The 25552-nt window shown below is 37.5% G+C and overlaps 1 protein-coding gene across 1 annotated transcript; it reads left to right on the forward strand.

Annotated features, from left to right (window-relative positions):
• Nucleotides 1-349: 349 nt before the first annotated feature.
• On the forward strand, nt 350-14874 carry unm_hu7912 (un-named hu7912). Its single transcript, XM_007239435.4, has 2 exons — nt 350-719; nt 10911-14874. The coding sequence occupies exon 2, from the start codon at nt 10950-10952 to the stop codon at nt 14064-14066; it is 3117 nt and encodes a 1038-aa protein (XP_007239497.3). The 5' UTR covers nt 350-719; nt 10911-10949; the 3' UTR covers nt 14067-14874.
• The last annotated feature ends 10678 nt before the right edge of the window (nt 14875-25552 follow it).

Consider the following 25552-nt stretch of genomic DNA (forward strand, 5'->3'; position numbering starts at 1 on the left):
TCGTAGACTCCCATAGACCTTCATAGATTTCGTAGACTTTTATAGACCATCACAGACTTCAGTAGACATTCATAGGCTTTCATAGACCATTAAATACTTTCATATGCCATCACAGACTTTCATAGACTTCCATAGACCTTAATAGATTTCATAGACTTTCATAGACCAGCACAGACCTTCATAGATAACTATAGAGTTTCATAGACCAGACATTGACGAATAAAGGTGTGTGGAGGTCAGAGATAATACCTTCATAATTAGATTACGTCATAGAGGTGTACTGGTGTTATATTAATTTTGTGCATCGCATATGCTCGGTCAGCGTGACGTGCCCTCTCTCTCTTTCTCTCTCTCACAAACACACACACACACACACATACGGCACAGGCGCATTTGTGTACCTCATCGCAGTTCGGAAGAGATATGCAGTAACACCTCCGCTCTCAGGCCGCGGCTAAACCTCGCGGAGAGAGAGAAAAAAAGAGAGAGAGAGATAGAGAGAGATAGAGAGAGAGAGAGGGAGAGAGAGAGAGAGGAAGGAGTGAGAGGAAGAAAGAGAGAGAGAGAGAGAGATACACAGAGACAGATCAGAGATACTGGTGGGGTGATGCAGCTCATCCGCAGCCCGCGAGCGCGCCATGGGGACACGAGCGGAAAAACGGAGCGCTTCTGCCTCGGAGTTACACCGCGAGCTCTCTCTCATCTTGCGGGGGAACACGGTGAGTCCAGGCCGCGTGCTGAACACACCTTATTATCATTATTATTATTTATTTTTTTTATAATTATAATTATCACTGTGCTGAGATCGTGTTCAGCGCTTTAACACTACTGACCTGGTTTATTGGGATGATGTCACTGTGGGGAGGCGCGCGCGTGGACCTCCAGCTCTGCTGCACAGTGCGGAGGCAGTGCCGCAACCATCCTCCAGCAGCCGAGCCGCGCGCCGCTCCCCGTGACGTAGCTCCCCTTATTTACCACCGAACACACTCTACACACGCTTCTCTCTCACACACACACGCTCCTTACAAACACACACAAACAGGCACACACTCCTCACACACACACAAACAGACACACACTCCTCACACACACACACACACAAACATACCCTCCTCACACACACAAACATACACTCCTTGCAGATACACTTCACACACTTCAAAAACACACACTAACACTCACACTCCACACACACACACACCTATACACTTCTAATACACACTCCAAACACTCCTCACACACACACACACACGCACACACACTACAGCCATAACGAGCAGCTCGAGCGTTAGTACAACAGAAAGGCGCCATATACACGAGCTGTGGATTAATGACTGCTGGCTGCGCGAGACCCTGCGGACTGTTCCAAACTCCCTGCAGCAGAACAGAGGAGCCTATAGCCTGAGTTTAAAGTGCTACTTTATATCTAACATTGTGTGCTCTCCAACCACCACTATTATATGCTGTGTAGTATTTCAGTGCTCTTTTATACATTAGAGTCAATGAAAATGGAAAATGAGAACTGTTCAGTTTATTTTTTATATCAAACAAGTTGTAACATGACATGTTTGATTTAATTTGCCTTGTTTGCCATTGCACATCCTATAATTAATGTATAATTATAAACAATGTATTATGGCTTAAGCATCATTGCAGTGTGCATGCCCAATAGTCACATGGTAAGATATACCATGTGACTATTGCGCATGCACACTGCAATGATGCTTAAGCCATTATACATTGTTTATTTTGCATACATTGCAAGACCTCAGCTGCAACTGTAATGTATAATAATTATAGAACTCTAGCAACAGCTTAACAACTCCAGTAGACGAAACATGGAAACCTATGGATTGGCTTTACCTCAGGAGGGCTGTCAAACTGCTCCACTTTGGGTCATTGTGGCTGCAGGTTTTAATGACAGCTAGGCAGAGGCTTATGTTATCAGCTGTTTGAAGCCAGTGGGATCTGGTGTAGTGCTGGATGTTCAGAATGAGTGTCACACTGACCATGTGTCATATATTAACAACGTTTTGTAGTGTGTGCCAGTTTACAAGCTAAACATAGTTGCCCTCAGATGTTCCTTAGATTTTCCAGAGTGGGCTTATTGTGTTAATGAGAGCGGCTGGTCTGCTTCACATTGTTTTACACCCCCTGGCATTACATACTTGGCATGGAGGTGTCATAACCAGGGGCAGTGATACTGGATGGCTGATTTGCATATTTGTTATTTTTCCACTCATACTGAACCACAACATCAGTGCATCTGGATGCTAGATAATTACTACCCCACCTTTTGCCCCAGAACTATTGGACAGAAATCCATAATTCCTGAGAACACATTTCCACTGCTCCACAGCTCAATACTGGGGGATTTATACCCCTCTAGCCCACGTCTGGTATTGGGCGTGGTGCCAATAGGGTCATTTTTAATCTGCTACAGGTTGTCTTATTCTTTTGCAACTCTCCACAGGTACAAGTCAAGCTGTTTGTGAGAATTTGCACATCTATGTCTGCAATTGGTGCAACCAACGAGTGAATTTAGTAGAAGGGGTTTCCACAAACATTATGACATCTTAAGCACTGAATAATACACTTTGTAATAGAATAAAGAAAGAATTAGGAATATGGGGAGTCTTTAATTTTACACTTTCGTCATAAAGCCATCTTATGGAATTAAATTTTAATAGTGCTTTAAGGTCAATGACTGTATAGTAAACATGGATAGCATAATGTCTTTCTTAGATAAGGACCCCAAAGGCCTAGTGCCTCTGATTTGTGTTAGGGATGTCCCAAACAGATTACTTTGCCCACCCAGCAAGCAGACACACAAGTTTCGTTATGGTTTCCTTTTAACACAAAGTTTTTTTGCCTTTATTTCATTTTACTTCATTAGGAGAAAACCTTTTACAGCGATTGTCCATGTTATCAGCTCCAGGGCCCATACAGGAGCACTTTGTAGTTCTGAATTACCCTGAAGACCATCTTTTTTTTTAAATACAGGACCATACCTGTCAAGTCTCCCGTTTTGGCCGGGAAACTACCGTATTTTACTCCTCTTTCCCGCCGTCCTCCCGTATTAGTATTTTCCCGTAAATTTCCCGTATTTTATTAAAATAAAAAAAATATATATTATTGAGGATACAGGGCACTGACCGCTCTGTGTCTCTTAACCAATCGTGGAGCCGGTTCAAGGAGAAAGTCCCGCCTTTCAGGAGAAACAGCCAATCAGCTTGCAAGGAGGGTCAGTGTGGGGAAGCCCCGCCCTCCTCGCTGTGAGTTCAGGCAGCTAGTTGGAGCTGCTGATGTTAAAACATACATGCAGCGATTTTTCTAAAAGAAAGGTAACGGTAGTCTAATCATGGAAACTGTGATGAGATTTTTCTGATAGCTGCTTAAAGATACTCCGAAATAAAACACACAGATTAAACCTTTAAAAAAAAAAAAAAATTACAGCTTGTGACTCAGTTTAACTAGAAATGTGGAGAGGACCGACATTAACTGAACTGATCAGGGGTGGAGTGATCAAAAGGAAGAAGTATTAATTAAAAATTATTGTGTAGGCCCCTTAGGACTAATTTTTACTGATGGAATATATCTGGTCCATGTCCTTTTAGTAAAAGCTCATAATACCATTTTTAGGTCACCAACAGTCATTTTGCAGAATTTGTGCACTCTTTGTTCAATTTTAAATCTATTAAATAAATAAAAAATATATCATATAAAAGAGTGCATTTATTACAAAAAAGACATGAAATCTTAAATAAAAAAAAAGATATAGAAAAAGGTTTTTAATTTGGCTGTATTAAAAGAATGACATATGTAGGAATGTCCACAACATGTTCAGATCCTGATAATCTAATTGTAGTGTGTAAGTGGTTCACATGTGGTTATTTTAGATTTTTTGTAAACCTGTTTTAAAATGTAAGAGATACTGAACCTTCGTTGGGCTGGTGGGACGGCTTTAAGCGGACAGAGGAAAATATCCCTTATTTTTAAATATAAAACTTGACAGGTATGTACAGGACCACCACAGAGCATCTATTATTATTTGGGTGGCGGGTCATTATTCTCAGCACTGCAGTGATTAGCACTGATTAGCATGGTGGTGGTGTATGAGGTGTTAGTGTGTGCTGTGATGGTATGAGTGTATCAGATACAGCAGTGCTGCTGGTGTTTTTAAACACCACAATGTTACTATTAGACTGAGAATAGTCCAACCAAAAGCTTCCCTTTGGGTTTTAAGTAGCTTTCTGCTTTTTGTCATTTATATTAAACCAGATCATGGATAATGCAGCTTTTTTCATTAAATTAAAAAAAAAAATAAATAAATTCAGTTTTAATTTACAGCCCCAATTTCAGTGAAGTCGGGACGTTGTGTAAAACAAATAAAAACAGAATACAATAATGTGCAATTTTTTTTTGCTAATATTCAAATATACACTCATTCTGAATTTGATGCTGAAACACATACCAAAGAAGTGCATGTTTATCACTGTGAAACATCACCTTTACCTTTAAAAACACTCAATCATTTGGAACTGAGCTTTGTAGGTGGAATTCTTATCTATTCTTGCTTAATGTACAAGCTTAGTTGCTCAACAGTACAGAGTCTTTGTTGTCATATTTTAGGCTTCATACTGCACTATATACTTTCAATGTGAGACAGGTCTTGACTGCAGGCAGGCTGGTTTAGTACCTGCACTCTTTTACTATTAGTAACACTGTTGTAACACATGCAGAATGTGGCTCAGCATTGTTTTGCTAAAATAAGCAGGATGTCCCTGAAAAATATATTTGCATATGTTGCTCCAAAACTTGTATGTACTTTTCAGCAATAATGGTGCTTTACAGATGTGCCATGGGCACTAACCCACTTTTGAACTTTGCACTGATAACAATCCTAACAATTCTTTTCCTTTTTGGCCCCAAAAACAGTTTTAAATGTGGATTCGTCAGTCCACAGGAAGCTTTTCCACTTTGCTTCAGTCCATCTAGAATGAGATCGGGCTCAGAGAAGTTGGCAGCGTTATTGGGTGTTGTTGATAAATGACTAGATAGAGCAATGAACTGTGTTCACTGACAATTTTTCTGAAGTGTTCCAGAGCCCATGTGATAATATCTGTATTCTGATCAGAGTCATGTGGGTTTTTAATGCGGTGCCACCTGAGGGATCAAAGGTCACAGGTATTTGGTGTTGGGTTTGTGCCTTGCTGCTTATTTGTAGAGATTTCTCCAGATACTTTAAATCTTTTGATGATATTATAGACGATTATAGATGATGAAATCCCCAAAAATACCTTGCAACTGCATGCTGAGAAACATTGTTGGACTATTTGCTTGCGCAGTAGTTCACATAGTGGTGAGCCTCGATTAGGCCTTTTAGGGATGCTCCCTTTATACCCAATCACGACACTCACCTGTTCACAATTAACCTGTACGTACACCTGTGAAATCTTCCAAACGGGTGTTTTCTTAGCATTCCTCAACTTTCCCTTTGTCTTTTGTTGCCCCTGTCCCAACTTTTTCAGAACATTTTACAACATCAAATTAAAAATTAGTGAATATTTGCCAAAAAAAAACAATAAAAAGTGTATTCGTTTAAACATTTAATATTGTGTATTTGTAGTAATTTAAGTAAATATATGTTAAAAAAGAATTTGCCAATCATCGTATGTGGTTTCCTTTATTTTACATAACGTCTCAACTTCACTGGAATTGGAGTTATATTTTTTGGTAAAAAAAAGGGAAGGGGTAGTCTCGTGCTCAGCAGCCCTAAAGCTCTGATTTTAGCATTGCCCTGGTTGCCCTTTGGTGCAAAAATGTGCCCTGCTGCTCTCCCAGTAAAAAAGGCGGCATTATAAAGTGCCACCTCTGCCACTCCTATAATACAAGTTTCCTAAAAGGTGCCTTTCCAGTAAAGAATATGGGATGTGGTGCTGAATAGGGTTGATATTTTCCTACAATGAGAGAACATGATGAAGTGCCCCACTCCACTAATGGAGAAATGCCTACCAGTGGATTAAATGTGATGTAATTTCCAATGTTAAACATGCGTCTATTCCATGCATTTATGTTTTCAGTTTTAGACACACCCCCTCTTGAATGTACAGACCCCATATCATGCAATAGCCCTTTTTTTTTTACCCCACTTTCCAAACAGCCCGAGTCTATAAGATTTGCTGATCATTGCATTTACAGTGGTGTGAAAGAGTGTTTGCCCCTTCAAGATTTCTTGTTATTTGCATGTTTGTCACTCTTAAATGTTTCAGTTCATTAAACAAATATTATTCAAAAACAAGTAAACAAAATGCAGTTTTGAAATGAAAGTTTTTAATATTAAGGGAGACAAGTTTCAAAACCTATGTGGCCCTGTCTGAAAAAGTGGTTGCCCCCCAGTTAAACATAACTGTGTTTTATCACACCTGAGTTCATTTCCTCTAACCACACCCAGTCCTGATTACTGCTCACACCTGTTCTCAATCAAGAAATCACTTATATTCTGAAAGCTTGCCTCATACTCTCAGAACTCTACACAAAACAAATGGGCAAAACCATTCAGTTCTCCTGCAAAATTAAACTTTACATTCAAATAAATATTATCTCTCCTCCAAAAAACATCAATTAAATAAACATTTATAAGAACCAGTTGAACACTGATTTGCTCAATGTAAAACACAGATGAATGGAGAAGTGTTTTCATTAATCATAATGACTTTGTTTTTGTTAACAAAGACTATGTTCAGTCTTACATTTACCACAGATTTTACATACATAATTGTGTTGTAAAATATTAATAATATTGTTTTTATACTCAGAACACACAAATACACAGTAAAAAAAATGTTTACACACAAATAATGATATTTGAGACACAATGACCACAACATGTAACTTAGGACCCAACCCCTTAAACCAGTTCTGCTAAAATACAAGCACAATTCCTGCTTTACACTCAAACTGCACTTTTTAAAACACACTTTTTCAAAACATTACATACACAATTTTCATAAAGAAAATCTCTGGTTTTCACAAGAAACACTGTTTTTCAAACCTCTAAAGATAATTATCCTACTATGCACACTGACTGGTCACATGATCAAACCCCTTTCACAAAGGTTTAAAATCAGAAATCAGATATTTAGCATGAAAGGAAAACAGGTGAGCTCAGCCAAATTAGAGCAGATACACTGTAGCCTCTATAATTCAGACTTTCAGAAATGAGAATAGATAAGAAATCTACTCTCACTGAAAAACTGCAGTACTGTATATCAATACAGTATCAACGAGTACCTGTTTACCTGTTTTATAGAACTGCAAAATGAAGTATGTTTAAATTATTTGGGAAATGTATTTTTACTTTGTGTTACACAGTATTTAACTATTTGTACACTTGATTTTCATGACTGGAACAATGATTATTTAATATTAAAAAAATCAAACCGCAAAAATAAGCAAGACAACTGCCAGTGCTGATTCTGAGTTGCAAACGAGTGGGTACAGTAAAATAACTTTACCTGTGGTTAGATTCTATCAGCATAGACAATGTAATTACTCCAATGGTGGAATATAATTTAACACTTAATTGCCGTTACTCAAAAAAACACTGCACAAGAAAAAACAGATAAATGTGTTCAACAGTTCACAACATAAATAAAAATTATCTCACAAATCCAGTGCTACAAATTCACAATCTCCAATTTATAATTAAAAGAGTAAATACATAAACAAAACCCCAATTTAAGCTAAGTGCAATTATAAAGAGATCAATTCCACCAAGACATAGCCGTTTAAATAAACCACAGCAATCTCTAAAACTTATTCCACCACACTTGCCTGCATATAAGGATAAAAAAAATAAAATACCTATAACTTGCAGTGTAATATAGTATTATGTAGCATAAAACAAAATCACAATTACTTTTTGATGCATATTCAGTTGCTTTGTAGGCATATACCATTGCTTTGTATAAGCTAGGCAGCCTAGAACATGTACTCAAATTTAGTCCCACATGTTAGATAACTAAACAAAAAAACAAAACAAAAAAAACGTTTATTAGAAATAATATAAAAAACAAAAATAATAATAATTATTATTATTATAAAACAAAAATGTAACAATTTCTAAAGGTAACCTATGGCTTGCACAGACTGCTCAGTTCCAGCAGGGGGCAGTTAAAACTCATAAATGACAGCACTAGCACATGACCAGTGTAGAAGAAGTGTTTTACTTTGAGCTCTACAGTGTTCAACTGGGTCTTATAAATGTTTATTGATATAATGGTTTGTGTCTGAAAACAAAATACCATTTTGAGAAGAGAAACCATTGATTACAGATAGCATTTTAAAGGAGATTTGAAGAGCTTTGCCCACTGTGTGTGTGTTTTTTTTACAGTGGTCTACATACAAAAAACAGAAGGATTTACTGTATACAGTTATCGTAAAAAAATATGCTGCATCTGTTTCAGTCTGACCACAGCACCTCATCCACATCACAAGCACTGTTTTATCCTGACCAAGCAGCGGAGAAATATCACCCCAGCATTCAGTCATGAAAAAAATCAACTCTACAACCAGTAAAATACTGTAAATAATGTGTAAGAATACATTTAAACACACTTTATTTTTACAGTCCTACAGACAGACCTACAGTCAGTGTGTATAATACAGTAATTAACTTAAGAGTTTTGGATAACAATTTGTTTGTTTGGAGCTTTTCTTCATGAAAATGGTGTAAAGTGTTTTTAAAAAGTGTTTATTTTTTTGCAATTTGGGTGTAAAGCAGGAATTGTGCTTATAGTTTAGCAGAACTGGTTCAGAGGGTTGGTGTATAAGTTGCATGTTGTGGTCATTGTGTCTCAAGTACCAGTATTTGTGTGTAAACTTTTGAGAAACACTGTAAATAAGATCTGCCTGATAAAGCAAAGTAGACTAAAATATACTTAAATCTAGACATCATGCCAATATTCAAAGAAATTCAAGGACAAATGAGAAAGGTTATAAAGTGATTTTAAAAGTTTTGGGACCACAGTGAACAGAGATCCCCTGTCCACAAATGGCGAAAACTTTGAACAGTGGTGAACCTTCCCAATAGTGGCCAGCCGACCAAAATTACCCCAAGAGCACAGTGACAACTCATCTAAGAGGTCACAAAAGACCCGACAACAACATCCAAAGAACTGCAGGTCAAGACGAAAACCACTGCTGAGCAAAAAATACATTATGGCTCAGTTTTGCCAAAAAACATCTTGATAACCCCCAAGACTTTTGGGAAAATACTTTGTGAGACAAAAGTTTAACTTTTTGGAAGGTGTGTGTCCTATTACAGTTGGGCATAAAATAAAACAGAAAAAGCATCTCAGAAAAAGAACATATTATCTAAAGTAAAACATGGTGGTGGTAGTGTGATGGTATGGGGCTATTTTGCTGCGTCAGGGCCTGGAAGACTGTGACAAATGACTGTGACAATTCAGCTGTCTACCAAAAAGTCCCAAAGGAGAATATCCGACCATCTGTTCGTGACCTCAAGCTGAAACGAACTTGGGTTCTGCAGCAGGACAATAATCCAAAACCCACCAGCAAGTCCACCTCTGAATGGCTGAAGAAAAACAAAATGAAGACTTTGGAGTGGCCTAGTTAAAGTCCTGACCTGAATCCGATTGAGATGCAGTGAAATACCCTTAAAAAGGAGGTTTATGCTGGAAAACCCTCCAATGTGGCAGAATTACAACAATTCTGTAAAGAATAGTGAAGCCAAAATTCCTCCACAAGGCTGTAAAAGACTCATTAAATGTTACTGCAAACACTTGATTGCAGTTGTCGCTACTAAGGGGGGCCCAACAACCAGCTATTAGGTTTAGGGACTTTTTACTTTTTCACACAGGGCCTTGTAGCTGTAGTCTTTGACTAATATTTAAAATTGTTAAATGATCTGAAACATTTAGGAGTGTCAAACATGCAAAAAAATAAGAAAATATGAAGGGGCAAACACTTTTTCACACCACTGTTACATTTCACACGGCATCATAACATTTTTGGAATTAAGGGTTGTATGTTTGTCTTCACAACATATATTTTTTAGTTGAAGTTAAATCCATATTTAACTTGTAATGCAGATTAATGTCAATGACTTGGCATGTAAATGTGTATTCCATGTTTTTAAGCATAATGTTTATTGTTATTTATGATGAAATACTGTCACAATATTGAGAGCAATTACATCCAACAAATGTATAAAAAGGGGGGCGCACACGTCACTTCTCCTCTTGAGTCGTCTCTTGTCCTAGGTCACACAAGAGACACAGTGATATTTGAGAAGTGAAATGAAGTTTATAGGATTTACCGAAAGTGTGTAATAATTCTAATAATAATTATAATAATAACAGTTAGTGGCTAATGCTAATGCTACTCCAGCCTCTGTGCTGGAGAACTAAACTGAAACCTCTTTTAATACTGTACTTTAGCTGAGTGGCTTCATACCTAAGATGCACCGGATTATAAGGCACACTGAACATTTTTAGGAAAATTAAAGGATTATAAGTGTGCCTTAGAGTGAGAAAAATATGGTACATGACCCTCTGGTTGTCTGTATATGTACTGTAACAGAAACTGTTTTAGGTGGTGGGTGGAGGCTGTTTAGCCTAGTCGTAGCAGGATGAACAGATGGGACTCTTTCTTGCACCGTATGTTATTGTCCATTCAGCTGACAATAATGATAACTTTCTTTGCTTCTATAGCATAAAATTGTTGGTTGCATTATTGTGATTAAGCGCTATGAGAGGCAACACATTTCAACTATAGCCTGGGAATTAATGCATGTTTTTATGTATTTGTGGCTTAAAATCAAGACATGTTTGTACTGTTTATTTAACATGAATAATTTATCTTGTATTTAATGTGTTTTATTTTAGGTAATATGGTCTGAGGGATAGAAGCACGGGAGTCCCTTTATGATGACACGGACTTCTGATATAATTCTATCAACCATTAATCAAGACCTAGCAACTGGCCCAAATTGTGGGTTCACAAAGTATCCTCTGTCTGCTAAAGAATGTGATTTCCAAATGGTTGGAACACAAAATCCAGACTTTGAAACCATCAACAAAAGACATTGCCGCAGCTTTGACTTCATCGAGTCACTGGACGACCCGAATATCTTCTCTATGTCGATGGAGTATCCGTACCCATCTGAGAGGCAAACAGTGAATAAAGATGTTGTGTGGAATGGCATCGGGCAGCAGGGACATCTTCGTTTTTCCTCTCCTGACCTGTTCAACACAAAGCTTTCCCATCAACAGACCAGCACTGACAAAACCAGTGAACCAGCACGGACTAGTTTCCTGGGCAAAACTCGCTCACAAAGTGTCCCCAAAGCTCGAGCCACCCTTACACCTGTACCCATTACAGTGTCACAACCTTCAAAGAGGGGGCAGTCCCCAGTGTACTACAAAAAAAACCCTGATGGGTTTCCCCAAACCCGAGAATCATCTTTTACCACACATCGGCCTTTGGTTAACGAGGTGCACCCTATTAAGCTACAGCCTCATACACCCCTCTTTGTCTCCGATTGTTTTGAAGAGAACAGACAGGACAAGTTTGCAAACTCTCCCCACGTTAGATGTCGAGTTGATATCAAACCAGATGAAGCAGTTCTCCAGCACACTACAAGGAAACTACCCACTGCTAGAAGTGACATACCCTGGCAGCGTTATTCCTCATCAAGCTTCAGAAGTATGTCCGTGCCTCGCCAAATGTCCACCTCCAGAACACCTACTCCCAGTGATTGTTACAGCATGGACTGCAAGCAAGCTTACAATTATTCAAACTCTATGCCCAGGGCCTACATCCAGCCTGCAGAGATTTCTTTATGCGAGTCTTCACCCAGATATGCAAGGGAGTACAGAACTCTATCTATCCCAAACATTCCTACCAAATTCTTCTACACAGAAGATCCCAACAGGTATCCAGTCCAGCCACCAGGTAGAGCCTGTTTTCAGGAGAATCGGCACAGTATTCCTTCATTTAGTGGTCAGTATATGAGTGACCCAAGGTCCCGGTGGGTTCATACAATGCCCATGCAGACACAATTTGCTGATTCTCACCAAGAACCACTGAATGCCTATTACAATAGACCATACTCAGTAAGTGAACCTGGACCATATTTTATGCCTCCACCGCAGACGAGAACGTACTGTAGAGACACTGCAAGGGAATATGCTTTCCCTTCTGACCATTCCAAGGTTTTCTACACATTCCATTCCCCCTCAGAATGCTCTATACCAATAAGATCATTCCACCCAGATGACAGACAATTTCCAGAGGTGTATCCAGATCAGTGGTACAGATCAAGCATAGCTACATGTTCCAGTCATTACCCATCCTCACAAGTGACACCTCAGAAAATTCCAGCAATTAGCCGTTCGTTTGCCAATCATTTTTCTGAGCCTAGCCGATTAGGAGATATCAGGAACTACTCAAAGTCATGGGACAACATTCTTATTCCCCAAATGGATAGGGAGCACAGAGTTTCACATGGCAGGAGTTTTGAGAACCTTTATCATCAAGGGAGAGAGAATGTTCATTCTGATAGCAAACAAAAACCAGTCATAATTAACCTCTCAAGTTCACCAAGGCGGTATGCTGCTCTGTCGCTCTCTGAAAATAATCTGGAGAAATGCGCAAGTCAAAAAAGAACTGGTGCAGGATGTCACTGGGTTGTCACTCCAGAGATTACAATAACTGATAATGACATTTGTTCAGGTAACAGCAAAAAAAGAGACTGGAACTCAGTCGGCAGGGAGATAAGACAATCTCAAAATGCAGACGAGCCCTCAGTGGGGAACCACAATAACAGCTCCCTTCAGCAGAGTCTGGAACAACTGGATGAATTGTTAGCGGACCTAGTCCAGGATTGCAAACCTCAAAACAGCAAGGACTTGATAGGTCAGCTTAAACAGTTGATTATCGATGATGAGGTCAAAGGGGAGAAGGTACTAACAGACCAAGAGGATTCTGGACTTTTGAATACTCAGACGAGTTCTTCAAAGACTAGCCCAGATACCTTTAAAGATCCGGATAGTGGTTGTGAGGGGTTTCAGCTAAGTGCTGAAGACATCACCATGAACCAAAGTGTAGATGAACATGGTTCTATGGTGTGCTCCAATAAGAAATGCCAGCGTGTGGAAACTCTGTTTAATGCCAGCTTGTACTTCAAGTCTTGCCACAGTTGTCACACTTATTACTGCTCCAGAAACTGCAGACGGGACGACTGGGACACCCACAAGGGGAGCTGCATGTATGGTCGTGTCAGTAGTGTTTGCAGGCAAATCCTAAGACACTGCAGAGAAAACTCTGAGATTCATTCCGCTTTCTCGCGTATTGCTAAAGTAGGCTATCTGTCTCGAGGCAGGGGGATCCTATTCATAGGTTTCCAAAACCCTGATTCTGCCAGTACCTTTCTGAAAGTTGGACTCAAGAGTATCATCACTGCTCCAACGTATCTGTCACTCAGAGAACTGGACAGCTTCAAAGAAAACCTCGGGGAATATTGTAAGGAACTCCAAGACGCAGGCAAGCAGTACGATCCCAATGAATGTTTCCTTTTGAATGTTTCCATAGCCATCAGCGATTCAGTGCCTAACAGAACTTCACCCAGATCACAAGCCACAACAGTGCGCAAGTATGCAAAGGTGTCACTGGTCTCAACAAGCCCAGATAAAAAAGTTTTAAAGAAAGAAAATGACATGGAGACACTAATTCTCACCCCTCCCCCTGGGACATCTGCCATTGATAAAGAGGGACCAGAGGGCAGGAAAGCACGGGAGATCTGTTTCATTAATATCCAGAAGGAACTCAGAATGAGAGGGGTCTTCCTTCGCCATGAGTTTCCACACATATACAACCAGCTCTGTGAGTTTGTAGAGAACAACAAGAGGTTCACTCCAACCACTATCTATCCTATCGATAAGAGATCAGGGAAGCAATTCATGTGTATGATCATGGCAGCTTCTGAGCCAAGAACACTAGACTGGATTGGTGCACCACACCTACTAGATGACATTATATAAGCCACTGCAGGCTTCAGTGTTTGCAAAAGATAGTGTCTTTATCTATGGAGTATATTTGTGTAAATAGATATACTATATTTAATTCTAATGTTTGTGAATATATATTTTAATAATTGCATTTATTATGACCTGCTCTCTTGCCAAATAGTATGCTTACTAGAAAATGATTGTGGGGCACAAAGCTTGCAAAAGGTATTCAATCACAAACAGCAGATACAGTTAAAAAAAGGTAAGTCAACCCTTACTTACTGCTTTGATTACTAATAAAATGTGGTTATTTACGTCACAATTTCAGACAGCAATTAAATTAAATGAATGCCCAAAAAATTAACCGTATTTTTTGCACTATAAGGTGTGCCGTATTATAAGGCGCACTATCAATAAACGTCTATTTTCGGGTCTATTTTCTTACACAGGGAGCACTGGATTATAAGGCACATTATGCAACACTAGTAAGGAGCAGGGGTGTCTCAATGTTTTCTTTATAATTCAGCAGGTCTCGCCGCTAGGTGGCCTGTAAAGCTAAGCTAAACTAAGTAAATAAAACTGTAATAAAAAAAAATGTCTTTTATAATACTAATACTAATGCTGCTTCAGCAATGCTAGCCAGGGTTAGCAGCAGGCTACAGGCCGATAATACTCACCTCTAAATGGCAAATGGCACTTAGCATGGTTAGTGGCTAATGCTAATACTGCTGGGGAACTAAACTCCTGTATAAAGCTGCACTTCAGAAAAGTGGCTTTACTGATCCTTACAACCTGACTGATAAAATTCATACATAAGGCGCACTGAGGATTTTTGGGAAAAATAAAGGATTTTAAGTGCGACTTATAGTGCAAAAAATATGGTATGTTGTTTTATTGAGCACATTGAGTAAACATTCACATTTAAGGCTAGAGAAAGTAACTGAACTTTGAAAAAAACAAACATATTGTGCTTACTGACAAATCTATATCCTAACAAATCGTATGCAAACACCTTTGAGCAAAATCCTGGGTGTACATCAGTTCCTGGTTAGACAAATTCACAATTGAAGAAAATTCAAAATCTTTTTTACTCTCCCTTTGAGTGAGAATGCACTTTAGATCAGCACAAAATGGTTTTTGGCATGTGTCCACTATTAAAAAAGTGAACAGAAATGGTGTTTATAGAAGTATATAGTCAAGTATCCCACTGATGGACAAAAAAGTGTGGCCTCATCTTAAGATTACCTAAGACCACCTTGATGCTCTGGGAAAATGTTCTGTGGACAGACAAAAGTGTAAAGTTTTAACACCAGTGAACAACACTACGTTTGGAGGAAAAGGAACGCAACACACCAACATGAAAACCAGTTGTGTAAAAATCAGGGCCTGGATGCATTGAAGTTCTGACCTCATTCCTAGTGAAATTCGGTGGCATTTAAAAATATTAATTAAATAAAGTTCTAATGTGCTCATAAAGGATCTGAAAGTTCAGATAGATTGTGTTTGTAATTGTAACATAAGTACGGGTCATTATATTAGTAATCAATGCAGAAATCTCAGTAATTATCTTATTTTTTTCTCGCAACTGTATGATATATTTGTCTTATTGCAGTAAATAATTTATTTATTGTTGATTTATGTAGACATTTACAGATTTTTTTTTGAGAATTCATTGTCAATTCAACAAGACTAATTCTAGTCTATTAAAGTAATGGTTATACACTTGCATGTAGTGTGCATGCAAAATAAGAAATTCACAGGATATAAAGGCAAAACACTTTGCATTGTAACTATTTTGTAGTCTGACATTAGTATATTTTCAGGTACATGTATCCATACAATTTGGATAATAAATATAACAGCTTATCATTTATACCAGTAACATTATAACAATTCAGTTTATATGAAGATAACATTATGCAATGTTAATTATATTAAAACAAGGGACACTAGACCAGCTTGTTCTGTAAAACTATGGCAAGTGCATTGTGTTTATGTTTGTGTGTATATACAGATATATTAGGTCTGTGCACCTTGATTGTTCGCCAAGGTACTATGGCTAAATCTCCTAGTGATGGTAAAATGCTTTTTAATTTATTTATTTAAACAGTAATTTTATCAAGCAATTTATTTTTCATGGATTACAAAACATTTTATGCGAAGCTGAAACGTTTAGTACTGCAGGCAGCTATGTGCATGAATTTTAATGCTTTTTTTTATTTCTTATATTCTTTAGATTTGCAGATGGTGAAGCAAGCAGTTCACCATTTTTGAGAAAACAGAGCACTGTACTGTACACCATTTGTATGGTGATTTTCATATACTCAAATGAAATGAATGAAAGTGCTGACATCAGCAGGGCATAGACAAAAAAGGAAATGGTGTAAGCTTGAACTTACAGTATTTTTCGCACTATAAGGCACATCGGATTATAAAGTGCATTATGAGACACAGGGGTGTCGCCATGTTTTCCTTCTAATTACAAAGGTCGTGCCGCTGGGTGGTGGTGCTAAGTTAAGTAAAGTTAATCTTAAAAAACAAAACTGTAATTAAAAATATATATATTTGCTTTTAAAGTCAAACATACGGAGCCCCTAAAGGGATGTGGTGTATTATTTTTTTTTACATAGTAAATGGTGAGCACGACTTACTAAGTCGTGAGCACCACATACTAAGTCGTGAGCACCACATACTAAGTCGTGAGCACCACATACTAAGTCGTGAGCACCACTTACTAAGTCGTGAGCACCACTTACTAAGTCGTGAGCACCACATACTAAGTTGTGAGCACCACATACTAAGTCGTGAGCACGACTTACTAAGTCGTGAGCACCACTTACTAAGTCATGAGCACGACTTACTAAGTCGTGAGCACCACTTACTAAGTCATGAGCACCACATACTAAGTCGTGAGCACGACTTACTAAGTCGTGAGCACCACTTACTAAGTCATGAGCACGACTTACTAAGTCGTGAGCACCACTTACTAAGTCGTGAGCACCACTTGCTAAGTCATGAGCACGACTTACTAAGTCGTGAGCACCACTTACTAAGTCGTGAGCACCACTTGCTAAGTCATGAGCACGACTTACTAAGTCGTGAGCACCACTTACTAAGTCGTGAGCACCACTTGCTAAGTCATGAGCACGACTTACTAAGTCGTGAGCACCACTTACTAAGTCATGAGCACCACAAACTAAGTCGTGAGCACGACTTACTAAGTCGTGAGCACCACTTATTAAGTCATGAGCACCACTTACTAAGTCGTGAGCACCACATACTAAGTCGTGAGCACTACATACTAAGTCATGAGCACGACTTACTAAGTCGTGAGCACGACTTACTAAGTCGTGAGCACCACTTACTAAGTCATGAGCACCACATACTAAGTCGTGAGCACGACTTATTAAGTCATGAGCACCACATACTAAGTCGTGAGCACCAGATAATGGTAGCTAGCAAGCTATAGTTTAAACTGGCATATGTTCCAAAGTGTAATGTGATTAACTAGCTAGGTTAGCTAATATTATCTATATTTTATTGTGAAATGTTTTAGCTAACGTTAGCTAGGTTAGCTAATGGTAACTACTTTATTTCAGTGGGAAATGTTTTAGATAACGTTAGCTAGGTTAGCTAATATTAACTACTTTATTTCAGTGGGGAATGTATTAGCTAATGTTAGTTAGGTTAGTTAATGGTAACTACTTTTTTCAGTGGGAAATGTTAACTAACATTAGCCAGCTTACTCTTATTAGATGTGCACAGAAAAAGCTTTTGGGCACACACACACAGACACACACACACACACACACACACCAAACACAGCGGCTACTTTAACCCAAGCCTACCATATATTGTACAGAGAGCAATAAAAGCCTTAAAACTAAGCTAACTTAGCTAGCATTAGATTAGCAAGCTAGATCTTTGTAAAAGCAGCCTACATGAGATCACACATGGCAGCTAAATAAATATGATTTTGATAACTGGATGGAGTGTGTGTGTGTATGTATGTGTGTGTGTGTGTGTGTGTGTGTGTGTGTGTGTGTGCCCAAAAGCTTTTTCTGTGCACATCTAATAAGAGTTAGCTGGCTATCGTTAGCTAAAACATTCCCCACTGAAATAAAGCAGTTACTATTAGCTAACCTAGCTAACGTTAGCTAAAACATTTCACAATGAAATATAGATAACATTAGCTAACCTAGCTAGTTAATCACATTACACTGTGAAACATATGCCAGTTTAAACTATAGCTTGCTAGCTACCGTTATCTGGTGCTCACGACTTAGTATGTGGTGCTCACGACTTAGTATGTGGTGCTCACGACTTAGTATGTCGTGCTCACGACTTAGTAAGTCGTGCTCACGACTTAGTATGTGGTGCTCACGACTTAGTAAGCGGTGCACCCGACTTAGTAAGCGGTGCACCCGACTTAGTAAGCGGTGCTCACGACTTAGTAAGCGGTGCTCACCACTTTCTACATAAAAAAAAAAAAATACACCACGTCCCTTTAGGGGCTCCATACAAACAAGCTCTGGACCTTAATCTGCACAGATTTCTTTCCAGTAGACTGTTTATTTGGGTCAGTAAAATGCTTCTTTTACAGTAAACTTAGATTTTCAGATTTACTTAGGCTGGGTGCAACAGCATTAGCATTAGCGGCTAACAGCTAGCCGCGGTTAGCTTTAGTAAATGCCGCAGACAGCAATAGATTGAGGAACCCTGAGTATTCTGGTAAGCCAGGGCAATATTAGCTAGTGGTTCAGCCCACATCACTTTTTTTTTAAACGGTAAACATGCAGACTACACTCTGATATATCTTACTCACCTCTGAACGGCGAAAGGAATAGTGCTTTACGCAGTTAGCGGGTAATGCTAATTCTGCTCCAGCAGTGCTAGTCGGGGTTAGTTCAAGTGCTTACTGAGGTTAGCGGCTAATGCTAATTCTGCTCCAGTTTCGGTGCTGGAGAACTAAACTAAAACTCCTGTATAATGCTGTACTTCAGTGGAGTGGCTTTACTGCTCCTTACAACATGACTGGAAAACATACATAAAATGCACCGGATTATAAGGGGCACCGACGATTTATGGGAAAATTAAAGGATTTTTAGTACACTTTATGGTGCGAAAAATACGGTATTGTGCATTGGAGTAATTAGACAAGCTAATTAGGCAGTTAAATAGATATTAAAGAAGAAACATTCAAGCAAAATGAACAACAAACAGTATTTTTTAGAACTGTATCTTTAATGTAATGTAGGTTACAATGGGAATAAAATACATTTGTTTATATAATGGTAATGTTGTTATTATTTAAGTGGCCCAGAGCATTCTTTATAAAGTGCACCACTACATTTGTTTATTGACTAACATGGATTATCACAAAACTGCATGCAACATGGTGCTTTTGCACTTTTCCCTCATTTTCATAAAGCACTGACAACAGAAATCAGTGATAGAACAAAAAATCAACAACATATAAAACCACCAGTGAGCAAGATGAAGGTAATAGCGGTAAGAAAACTCTCCCTCAAAGCTGGAGGAAAAAAAACTCACAAGGACGGATAGAACTACTTAAGATAGATAATTAGTCACGCTGGTCTGTTGGTATGCTTGGAGATACTGATACATCCATAATAGTGGTGGTAAGAATGATGAAATGAATGATGATGGTTAATGGTCGTAACAATAACAGCAAAAATGAGAATAATTTCATTTGTTATATACATCCATTCCTGCATTTTAAATATTTAAAAAGAATGTTCCTTAAATAAATATTGGAATGGATATGCATATTTCTCCCTCTGCAGCCCATAATATCAGTAAACGATTAAAAGAATAGGGAGGAATTTCAGTGCACAAGAATTTCATTCAACAACGGCTGATAGAACCACATTAAAAAGAGATTACATACCTTTATCACCAACAAGCTCTACAATACAGAGTTACTATATTCACTAATACCACTCACAACTTTACTGTACACAACACAAGCCTTATGTTCACCATGACCTTTATCATCAACAAGCTCTACAATACAGAGTTACTATATTCACTAATACCACTCACAGTTTTACTACTCATTTACTACTCATTTAAAATGAGGAAGAGAATTTATAGTATCATCAAGAGACATAAGAAAAACACTTAACAGCTAAAAAAAACATTATTTGTTAATTATAACTAGCCGCTAGAGGGTGCACAAGGTTTATATTAAATTGGTAAGGTTGTGAACAAATGTGTGCCTCAGGCAGACATTGCTTGACTGCTTAGTGAATTCAACTGGACATTTCTGTTCATCCCCAATTACTCTTAATTTATTTACAGTAGAATCACCTTGGCTTAAGCATAGTAGAAACACTTAGGTACCCATGTCCAATTTGTGGCCACGTTTTTTAAAAACATTATCTTAAGCTTACATTAACTGTGCAATTTTGTTTTGGGAAAATTTGACCAATTTAAAGGTTTTCTCTCTTTTTTATTCATTAATCATATTGTAGCATCGTTGATTTTGTCCACACTAGGCATCTGAACACACATTTAGATAAGAAGATAATTTTCATTCAATTATGAGTGTTTTTTTTTAGTTTGTACATCCTTAGTGCTCCAGATCATAACATGACTGATCATGTGAGAGGAATAAACAACACTAGAATAAGTGAAAAAAGATTAAAATAACAAACCATAACAGAACTGAATATCTTTCAAACGCTACTGAACTCTCAGCTGAATGTAAATCATTCTTAATGCCTATTTTAAACCTAACCCTAACATTAAATCTACCCTAAAACCTAACCCTAATGTTAACCTAAAACTTAAATCTAACCCTAATCATAATTATTACAGGATAAGGTTGGGTATAGGGTTACATTCAACAGAGAATCATTTGCATTCAACTGTAACATTTAGTTAAATGTTAGTTGATCAATTACAAGACATCAACAATGGACCATCTAAGAAAAGTGTTACTAAAAATAATTATATATTGTAATTTCATCAAAGGCAGACTAGTATAGCCAGGCCATATTCTTATTTGGCAAAGTTATTTGAACAAAGAGAGACAAAAACCTCTTTATCTCCTTATACCTGGACTTTGGCGTGGTGTGGCATGGTATTACATTTTTCTTAGCTATTTGGGATTAGTAGGACCTAACAAGTATAAAAGCTAAACTTTGTCTTTGTACAGGAAGTCATTTTGATTCTCAAATGTCTACATATGGAAATAGTAGTAGTTTTTTTAGTAGTTAACATTTAAAAATGATCCTGTTTCACTGCTGCTTTCACCGGAAGTTGTACCCAAAACTGATGGGCAGCGCAGCCAAGGCGAGAGAGCGTGCAGACAATGCGCTTTGATGTTTTTCAAATATAAATATCTAAAATCGATTTTCAGCTTTGTAAAAGTAAAATAAAATAAATTAATGTTCAGTGCTTTTCTTTTTTTATTTTTTATTTCGCGAACACTACACACCATTCAAATGTGCAGTGTCAGCTCTCCACAACGCACCCCATTAAAAAAAAAAAAAAAATCTGTGTATGCTAGAGCTTAGATCGGGCCCAAAAAAAATACAGCCTGACCCGGCCATTATGAGCCCGATATAAACCAGACATTTTTTTTAGTAAGTAGAGGGTTGAAACCGAGCCTTTAAAATCAATTATTTCCGAGCTGTTCTAATGAGCGAAATCTGTTCAGAATTATGTTAATTAACATTGCAACACTGAAGAAGCATAGCACTATTATTTTTATATACTCTAATATAAACAACAATATCTAAGAAAATTACAACCTAAGTGCACAACACAATAGGATACATGCACATAGAAGCATGCTAAATGAACCCACTCTACAAACCCAACACACGTGTTGTTATTACTAACAACTAACTTGAAGTAGCTTCATACCTCTGACTTGCTCACCTGCAAGTCAAGTGCCTAATGCATGTGTGTGCAGTGCTCACTACGCAGTTCCAGAGCTGTGTGATTATAACATTCTGACCTGTGCATCTTTTTGTACAACAATTTGATTTGTTACTTTACTATATTGTGATTATCACATCATAGTTTTATATAAAATAAAAATAGCATTAAAAAATGGAGACTGTTAGGAGTTCTGGTGAGGCCTCGGATAGGGTCGGGTTCAGGCAGAGAATCTAAGCTCTAGTGTACGCCTGGCTTAATACTTAGGTACAGCTATCAAATTAATAAATCAACATTCATTAAAAAGATTAAAAAGATAAAGTAAGCTAAATAACAAAGAAGCTAGCAAAAGCTACAAGCTACCTGCCACCACAATTAATACAGAAAACCAGACAAATCCCAACATAAATAAATACTATTTAACCAAAACAAATCAACATAAATTAAATTCCTGCACAAAATAATCAAACGAAAAATAACCAATTAGGACAACAAAAAAACATAATTAAATAAACAAACCAACAAACAAAGAAAAACTGATAGGCTAAATATGCACACTTAAAGAAACCAAACCCAAACAAATAAACACAACAAGTAAAGCAAATACTCTAATAATAAATTTGAAACTAAACTAAACCCAAACTACTAACAAAGTATAATCTAATGAATTAAAAACAGTACAACAGTAGAAAAACAATAATATCTCAAAAGTTGAAAAACTGCGTCAGCAGCTTAACAACCAGAATTTGCAGCTTCAAGAAGGTCTGTCCACTCTAGAAAGTACAATACAGTTACACACAATTACAGCACTATACTCTGCAAGGAGTGTTTTTTTAAAGACCTACCATTATGATACACAACCACCAGTAGAAGAGAAGAAACAGCGGCAGCGTGACGGTTCTAGCGAAACAACTAAAATGTGTACCACATAAAATCGGTACAGGTTAGTAAGCATAGCCAGCATTCATCCATAAGGTGCACTGAATGATAAGACACCTGTCGTTTTTTGAAACAATAAAGGAAAAATACTGTATATACAGAAATGAAATCTCTGTATGTAAATGTTGGATAAACATTAGCTTAAAGCTAGCATTTTCATAATTATTACCCCTAAATGATCTCAAAATTCAGAGGTTGTTCAAGATTTGAATATAAACAGAATAAAACGTACAGGGTTCTGAACACATTTATTTACCACAGAATGTAACAGAGGCCAGTGTTTAAAATATTTTTTTTCCATTGACCTGAACCGCTTAGACACGGAACCCCAAATATGGGCATAAACAACATGGCGCAGACTACAAAATGACAACAGGACTTCAGTGGTCTATTCCTGTATCACATGTCTAAAAGAGAGGCAGAGGGAGAGAAATGCACTCCCCTTGTGTGCATATTCATGAAGCACTCTCCACGTGTAAACAACATGTGGACATTTAAATGCCTTTTAAATATTATGTCTAGCTGTTTTTCTGTTGTTTTTAGAGATGGAGGACATGGCAGAAATAATCGTTGACTAATCAAAAAATAATCATCAGATTAGTCGACTACCAAAATAATCATTGGTTGCAGCCCTACATTACAAAAGCACTCATTAAAGTAAAATAAATTAATTTCTAATTTTTTGTAAAAAAAATAAAATAAACCTGTAAATTGTAAAAGTGGTCTCTCTCTCACACACACACACACACACATACAGTCTCAGTCACTCACCTCAGTCACCACGTAGCCTGTCACTCACCTCATCCATAGTGTCTGCCTAAACATCTAGCCAGCTAGCTCATCATTGAACAATTTGTCTATTATAAGTTTAAAAATAAAGAAAACTAAAAAAAAAAAAAATAAAAAATAAAACAAAACCCTGAAAAAAAAAAACACGTAGGATAACTGTTCCGGCTAACTGCTGCTCTTATAATGACATTTAACAATATGGCAAAAAAATGATTTTGTAATTTACGTAAAAATGAAGTTTAGTGCCTATTTAAAAAATCAACAGAAGCTGTTAATTGTTGGAGTTCATGTGTAACATTTCTAACATATTTTAAGGTGTTTTACTTTTTTTTTGTCCCACAACTTTAATCCTTTACAGCTTCAAAAACATATATTATGCAAATTAGGCGATGGCGTCATTTAGCGTTTTTTTTTTTACATTTTTTACAAAATATTATGTACCAAAAAAAAGACATGTTGGGCAAGCTGTAAGAATAACTATTCATAAAATACAAACAGATTTAATGTAATTAAGTTTTACACAGTCACTTGTTATTTACCTAGGGACCAATAAAGTGAAAACACACACACACAAAAAAAAATATATATATATATAATATATATATATATATATATATATATATATATATACAGTTTTTAGGTCTTTTGGGTTAAATCGCGTTACTAAGCAACAGTTCGGTTTAGAAGGTTTAGATTTGAATATTGAAGCTCACTTTGGACTGAGAAGTTCAAGGCTGAACACGAGCGATTTTGATCTGATCCTCAACTCACTTCACAAGTTCACACTCATTCTCACTCTTTTCTCAATATTTCTCACTAATTTCTTATTCATTTCTCTCGTTTCTGTCAGTGCTTCTCACTATGCCTTTTCCAGTGTATTTTTCAGATGGCGCTGCGGAGCTGCTGGACTTCCTGGACTGGCTGGATCATCTCTTCCCCCGTTTCCCCAGACCGAACCTTCGTGCTCTTCTTCAAGGTAAGAAACATGAAGCTCCTGTATTTAAATACTGAAGTGAAGTAGAAACAGGAGTCCGTTCAGCCCTGTTCACACAGCGCTGCGCTTTCAGAACCGATAAAAAACGCTTTCTGAAGAAAATCCGCACTGTTACTAAAGTCACCCACTGCAGTCCCGCTGAACAGCTGCAGATCTTACTGTGGTCCGGGTGGAGAGTTTAATCACTGAGGAGACTCTGAGTACAGCTTTTTTACTCTCAGTTCTTTATGTGATTCAAAATGCGATAGAAAGCTTTTTCTCCTCCACAGTAATGATTAGAGCTTCAGTGATAAATCAGCATCTTCAGTACAGGATCAATAAATCAGCATTTTCAGTACAGGATCAATAAATCAGCATTTTCAGTACAGGATCCATAAATCAGCATTTTCAGTACAGGATCAATAAATCAGCATTTTAAGTACAGGATCAATAAATCAGCATTTTCAGTACAGGATCAATAAATCAGCATTTCAATACAGGATCAATAAATCAGCATTTTCAGTAAAGGATCAATAAATCAGCATTTTCAGTAAAGGATCAATAAATCAGCATTTTCAGTACAGGATCAATAAATCAGCATTTTCAGTACAGGATCAATAAATCAGCATTTTCAGTACAGGATCAATAAATCAGCATTTCTACACTAATCTCACATGTTGGATCATTTCAGTACATGTAGAAGTGCTGATATTCAGTATGTGGAATAAATGTACTGGAATTGTGTGTAAAAATAGGTGATGTGTTTTCAGTACCCGGATTTCCTCCAGTGCAGACCTTGGTGTTCCTCTGTCCATCCTTTCCTCTCCTTCGGCCGGATGGATTTGCTCAGCTACTTTACCTCCCAGATGTCGGTGAGTTTCTCATCAGTCTAAATATTACTAATAGA

This window comes from Astyanax mexicanus, chromosome 12 (assembly GCF_023375975.1).
Source record: "Astyanax mexicanus isolate ESR-SI-001 chromosome 12, AstMex3_surface, whole genome shotgun sequence".
Classification (NCBI taxonomy): Eukaryota; Metazoa; Chordata; class Actinopteri; order Characiformes; family Acestrorhamphidae; genus Astyanax; species Astyanax mexicanus.